General features: G+C 38.7%; 1 protein-coding gene across 1 annotated transcript; it reads right to left on the bottom strand.

The window, feature by feature from the left end:
* Positions 1-678: 678 nt before the first annotated feature.
* Positions 679-3,058, bottom strand: LOC113098171 (uncharacterized). The gene is made up of 2 exons (XM_026263123.1): positions 2,531-3,058; positions 679-2,223 (listed from the first exon to the last, which is right to left on the bottom strand). The coding sequence occupies exon 2, from the start codon at positions 2,094-2,096 to the stop codon at positions 1,026-1,028; it is 1,071 nt and encodes a 356-aa protein (XP_026118908.1). The 5' UTR covers positions 2,097-2,223; positions 2,531-3,058; the 3' UTR covers positions 679-1,025.
* Positions 3,059-6,913: the final 3,855 nt, after the last annotated feature.

Below are 6,913 nucleotides of genomic sequence, written 5' to 3'. Positions count from 1 at the left end.
GAGGGATGAGGCGAGTACTCAATGATGCAGAGAGAAGGGCTCTTTAATAGTAATAATAATAAAATAAACAATCAAAAACTACCCCGTAGGGGAAAACAGACAAAACTTGACTGGCAAGGCAAGGCAAGACACGATGTGCACAGACAAATATTAGACAACGAACTAGCAACCAGACTGCAAACACAAGGACAATAAATAGGGAGCTAATGAGGAGGGTAACGAGGGAACACATGTGGGGAAAATTACATCAATAATCAGGTAACAAGATGGGTGGGGTCAAGACAATTGACGAGAGCACATGGCACATAGGAACAAAGACAAAAGCCATGTGCTCACAAAAACAAGCACATGGCCAGCAAACCAATCGCAAGCCATGTGCTTGAATAGGACACAAACACACAGTTAATGAGCAAGCTCATAAACTGCGAGTTCACACCAGACAGCACGCAGCCAGTAAAAACTAAGCTGCGTGCGACAGCACAAGACAAAATATAACAAGTAAGCACACAGCCGATAACTCGAGCTGTGTGCAACAATACAAGACAACACAATAAAACAGAACATGGAGCGCGAGTGTTCGTTCCCCGACACGAAACCGAAACTCAGCAAGACATGAGTGCCAGGATCCGAACACCATGCTCCAACATGAAACAGGACACGCAGACAAGAGCACACGGCTCGAGCAGTCTGGAAGCCGCGCGCTCACATGAAAACAATGAAATGAGGAGAGTATCAGGGCTCTGTCACAAAACCATGAATACCACTAGACTGAAGTGACAGAACCCTGACACTGGGCTTTCCAAAAGGTCTGGGTGAACAGCTGATTCTTGTTTCTCTCCAACAAATTTGGTTGGACAACTACTAGCACAATTTTTGCATAACCGCAAACCACTGTGTCTTCTCGCAAATCTGTAATCTTCACACAAGTTTCCTTTGCTTGAAGAGGATTTAGCAGAATCTGAATCCAAAAGGCTGCATCTATTACGGGATGAATTGCTGACATCCCTTCTTGTGTTTCCTGTTGTTTAGTTTAAGGAAAATATTCTCCATGCCTGAGGAGTATTGAAGTATGCAGGTCTACTGTCAGATGTTCTTTTGATCACAGGTCTACAGATTGGGCTCAGCTGACCGCATTCAGTGGATGACCTATGACTCTTCAAAGGGAACTGGAAGCAGCTCATGCGGCTGCACTGATCTGGTGCATTACTGTAGGTGATGATGGCGCTGTCTGTCTCGGAAACTGCAGACTGAGGCCAGATCTTTGATTTAGACTCTTGGTTGTCATGTTGGGAGGGGTTCATCATCATATTACTTTCATGAGAACTATCATTTTTGGCGTTACAGTTCTCTGAAGCTTTGTCTTGAAGCTCTGAGTTGGATGAAACCAGTTCACTGTATTCCTTTAGAGATCGTACATTATCAAGTTCTTGGAAAATATCCTTTTGCTTTGTGGTAGCTTTAGGTGATGAGATTGGATTTGTAAGTGCTGACGGTCTGAAAATCTGTCTTGTTCTTTCAGCTGAAGCTTGTGGTTGGTTTTGAGTTTTCCCACAGCTCTTCTCACACATCATGGGTCTTCTTATCTGCTTGGCTGCTCCTAACATTATTTTTGAATGAATAGGCTGTTTTAACTTTTCTGAAACAGCAGGGTATCCATCCCTCGGAATATTTGGAATGTTCCCTTCATTGCTTCCCTTGATCTTCTCCAGATTGGAAAACTGGGCATCAGAGTTTATAATCCTGCCTGTTTTAATCAATCCAAGCCGGATTCGAACTAGAGTAGGGTCTTGAGATTGGTGCTTCGTTTGATAGCTAGCTAAATTTTGTGGTCTGTATGCACTTTTTTCAACATGTCTGAGGTTTTTAGAGCTTAAGCTTTCAAATGTTGAAAACTTGGTAGCACCCCTGTAATAGATGTTCGAATCTTGCTTTAGTTTATGCTGGTGTGAGGGTCTGAATGGATCTTGTTGTTGGCCAGTTTGCTTCTTTTGACCCCTTGTGTTGGTTATGGGAATTGACCTTAAACTTCTCTCAGTGGATGAAACAGGCATGAATCTACACATTTTGCTTTCTACTGGCCATGTTTTACCATGCATATCTGCAGAAGGTAAGGGTTTGTTTTCATCTGTTGGTTGCACTCTAATTGAAGTCTCTAATTGAGAAATGGTATAGACTGACTTCAGTCATGGTGAATTTAGAGATGTATCCACTGTATTGATGATGCTGTAGAACACAGAACAATCACAATCAATAAGCATGATGGGTGATGAATATACGGTAAGTTTTCAATAGCCAAAATATTCAAGAATGTAAAATATCACTAAATTAAAGATATTAGCAATTATACAATATTTGGAAATGGCACATTATAATGTAGTGTATTGAGACAGGGGTTCTCAAAACGGGGTATCAAATTATATATTATATTTTAGGAAAGAGGTTCCTAATGAGGAATTCTGCATCAAAAAGATGTGGGATCTTTGGCATCAAAAATCTTTAAAAAATTGTTAGTACTGAGAGAAACGTATACCTTTTAGGAGATCTATCGATGTGGTTCTGTTGTTCCAAGCTTTGCCTGGTTTGACTGAAGGGGGAAATGTAGATAGGCTTTTTTTAAACAACAGAGGGGGATAGAGGCATGGGACAGGAGGACACTCTAATGGGTGAGGTAGATGGGTCACATGTGGGGCAGGGAGACAGATAAACAGGAGAGCGAGAAGTTGGACAGAGACAAGAAGGAGAAGTGGATAAAAGTGAGAGACGGGAGGGAGAAAAGCCCAAGTTAATGGGAAAAGGCGAAAGACAGGAAGGGGAAGCCGAAGGAGGGATAAGACATGGGGAGAGTCTTGCTGAGGATAGAAAGGGGGAGTTGAGGGGAGATCCAATAGGTAACATGTTTCCAGTTTAAACTAGGTCCCTTGGGTCCATTGCAGTATATACACAGCCTATAAGAATTTATAATAAAAAAAAAGACTTTGAACAAAAGTTTGAGATTTCACTTCAAATAAAAAGAACATATACTGAATATATAGGTACAATTGATTCCAAAGCCAAATATTTCACTGTATACACATATAAAATTGGTTGATTATTATACTAAGGCATGAAGTGAGTACATCAAATTCTGAAAATGATATGTATTATGACTGACCTGTGATCCTTTGGTCTGTTTACTGGAAGAGAGAAGCGAGAGAATGAAGAGGGAAGAGTGTCTCAGGACATGATGGGAACCAGATTTACATTCCCTCCATTCTTCTCATCTGAAGCTCCACTGTCTCATTCACCCACTCTCTTCACATCATACTCACGAAATGGCAGAATTTGTGAAACTCCAAAATCAAATGAAACCATGCAGAAGAGAAGTATTTCTTCACAGTTTGTGTTTAATATGATGCAACAACTGATTATACAATTATACACTTTATTACAATTGCCATTATTAATGTCCATAGTATGTTTATAAACCACCAGTTTAACACCCTCCAAACCAAAATGTAAAGGGAAAGTTGCATGAAAGTTTGGTTGATGAAATTGTTAGTCCAAAGTGACACAAATCTACTGGCACATGAAAATAACTAAAACTACTGATAAACACTTCCAGGGCTTCAGATAGGAATGCTAGTCCACCATTTGAATGTTGTTGTTTTTTTTATCTTAAGGACATTGCGAAAGTTAAAACATCTACAACTGATGATACGTCTAAAATCTAGTTGGTATTAATAAAAAGAATGAATCTTGAACATACTTTTGAAAGATGGCCCTTTCTACCATTATTTAATGCCTGATGACAAATAGCATGCAGAGTAGTTTGAGTTCCCTACTTTATGCTTTAACTCACAGTATACTGAATGGATCTTGGGACATGGCTTTTCCAGATTTTTCAGGCATATTCTGAAATGCCACCCAGAACATGACCGTCATGACCTGGAAACATTCCCTCTTGTTTGTTCATTGTATGTAATGTGTTTTCACACAATACCCCCTTCACACAGAAGTCAAGGTTGTTCCTCCAGTTTGGCTGAATGTCACCAAAATTTACTTTGACGCTGACTTGTGTGGGAAGCATCACTGGATAACGGTTTCATATGATACTATGATCCGTTCTTAGGCTTTAGACAAAAAATTACCCCCCACTGTCCGATACAATTTTCATAGCAAGGTAAAGATAATTTTTCCAGTATTTCTGTGATAGTTATGACAATATTTATGTTCTTTAATCTTTTTCTATTTGTAATAATTCAGTGTTATTTTAATGCATCACTTTTAGTTTTCTCAGCCTACAAAAAGTAATTTAGTGGCTTTGTAAAATTGCAATTGAACCCCTGGTCTCACATGGATTATTTTATCGATCTCCTTGCTACATTTCTGGATGTTGATCGTGTTGATTGCATTGCTGTCTATGGGATGTTCAGAGGGCTCTCGGGATGCATCAAAAATATCTTAATATGTGTTCCGAAGATAAACGCAGGTCTTACAGGTTTGGAGCAACATGAGGGTGAAGTATGAATTAACTGACTTCTGCACTGTATTATGCTGTTTTGTCATGTAATCCAATTGCAGATCATTGCAGAGAACTACAGAAACCCTGTTAAAAGACCATGGATTTTGATAAAGTGGCATCAATATATGATTTGGCACAAACGTCTCATTGCAGCGTCTCCACATGTCCCATCATAACAAGGCATTGCTGTCGTCATCTCTACAGTGTGTTTGCCTTATAGGAGCCAGCGGCTGGTGCCTCAGTGACTTGTTGCTCCACTTGTGCGCATCCTGAAGACCCGGCTCCAGAAAATACAGACAAGCTCCGAAACCAGCCAGGACCAGGACCGAGACCAGCAGATAGACAGGGACGAACCAGTCCAGAAACATCCAGGGCATTCTGTTATCTCAAAAGTACAGAAAGAGAGAAACAGAGAGACAGTTGTGTTGTTGTCTGAATGAGAACACACCTGTGCACTGCAGTATATAAAATGCTGTATGATCCATATATATGATGGTACTGTCACTCATATTTAACAGTGCAGCATTCTGTCAATGTCAAAGTATGAAAATGAAATACACAAAAAAATGAATCATACTTCTACAGCATGCCATTAAACATCACATCCACACATGCACATATGTATCATGTGGGTCTACATACCTGCAGTCTTTCCTTGATCGTCTGTGAACTGACGCTGTAGTTTTGGGTTTAAAGTCTCAAACCCAGGCTGAGCAGATAGAATAAGCTAAAGAAAATGCTGAACAACGAAGCTGCTGGTGAAGCTATGTGGACAAAGACATTTTATTTTATTCAATGCTATGGAATGAGGGCTTTTCTCGCACCCTTGCTTTCATGCTCTCCTTCTCAAAGCTGTACCATCCCATTTCATTTGGGAGGGGGGTAACCATGGATACATCTCTGACGAGGAACGGGTGAGAGCAGAAGTTACATAATTTTTTGTAACCCTTTCTTCTCAGTCTTAGAATTCCTAATCATTTAATGTTAAACTGGAACATGGCAATTATCATTAGGAATTTGGAGGGGGTTAAGAGGAATGTTAGTTTGTATAAATGTTTTCACACCCCCAAAAGGTTCAAATAACAAGAGAATCAAGGATAGTTCACAGTTCTGTAATTATTTAGGTTTTAAACCTGTATGACTTACTTTCTTCTGTGGAACACAAAAGAAGAAATTTAACAGAATGTTCATGATGTTCTTTTGCATAATGAATAGTGACACTGAAGCGGAAAATATAACAAAAAGGATCATAAAAATGGTTCATACTGTATACTACCATGGCTTTTAAATCACATTTTACAACTTGTGTATAATCAAATTTGGCATGTCATCATCTGTATTGAGACTATTCAAATTCATTTTATGGAAACACAGAAGCAGATATTTTGAAGAATGTTGGTAACTGAGTTTCCACTCCCATTGAAGTCCATCATTTAAAAATTAAATTAAAATAAAAAATAAAGAAATAAATGTATCTAAGTCAATGGGAACCAAATCTTTTTGGTCATCAACATTCTTCAAAATATCTTCTTGTGTTTAGCACAAAATTTGGGTGAATTACCCCTCTAAAATCTTTTTTGTGGTGTATGAAAGAAAGAAAATCAAACAGATTTGACGGTATATGATTACAGGATTTCATGCCTTTAACATGAATGGCACTTCCCAGATTAATCTTCCTTGCAGTTAGTTTATGGGTTACTCCATAGGTGTAATGGTTCTACTGTACAAACTGAACTTTCTATCGCTCTATACCAACCCTATACCTACCCCTTACAGCAAACAAATTTTTGTCCTCATAAACCACATAATCGTGCGCACACACACACACTTGGGAGCTGCTACAAGACTCTTATACTAGCTTGAGGTGAGCAATGCTTGACTGAATAAACATAAAGCATATTTATAAACACAAGCACAAACAAATACTCCTCATCACAATAGCTTCCATTACACAGTTGTTGGTCTTTAGAGTATCATGCTATTGATAGTCTCAAATGTCAGGCAAAACTGAGCAGAACTGACCTACATATGAGTGCAAGACGTGCAGCTTTCAGCAAAGCCTGAAGGAAATCAAACACACAGACACATTCACAGCAATCTGCACATTCACAAATACAGCCATGCAAACACACACACACAAACACACTACACGGTATATATAGATATAGTAGTTCAGGGGTCAACTAAATAAATAATACTAATTAAAAAAGCAAGGATGCATTAAATTGGTCAAGAGTGACAGCCGAAGCATTTTAATGTTACAAACGATTTTAATTTTAAATGAATGCTGTTTTTTGTTCTTTATATTCTTCGAACAATTCTGAATTGCTCATAATGTTTCTTGAGCAAATGAGCATATCAGAATGATTTTAAAATATGACAAAATACAGAAAGGTTTTAATTAAAATTGTA

This window comes from Carassius auratus, unplaced genomic scaffold, assembly GCF_003368295.1.
Source record: "Carassius auratus strain Wakin unplaced genomic scaffold, ASM336829v1 scaf_tig00216437, whole genome shotgun sequence".
Classification (NCBI taxonomy): domain Eukaryota; kingdom Metazoa; phylum Chordata; class Actinopteri; order Cypriniformes; family Cyprinidae; genus Carassius; species Carassius auratus.
The sequence above is the reverse complement of the archived record's forward strand: the minus strand, read 5'-3'. Positions and strand labels throughout refer to the sequence as shown.

Bases quoted from the DNA above. Each gene is read 5' to 3' on its own strand.
- LOC113098171 (XM_026263123.1), bottom strand. From the start codon at position 2,096: ATGCATGGTAAAACATGGCCAGTAGAAAGCAAAATGTGTAGATTCATG.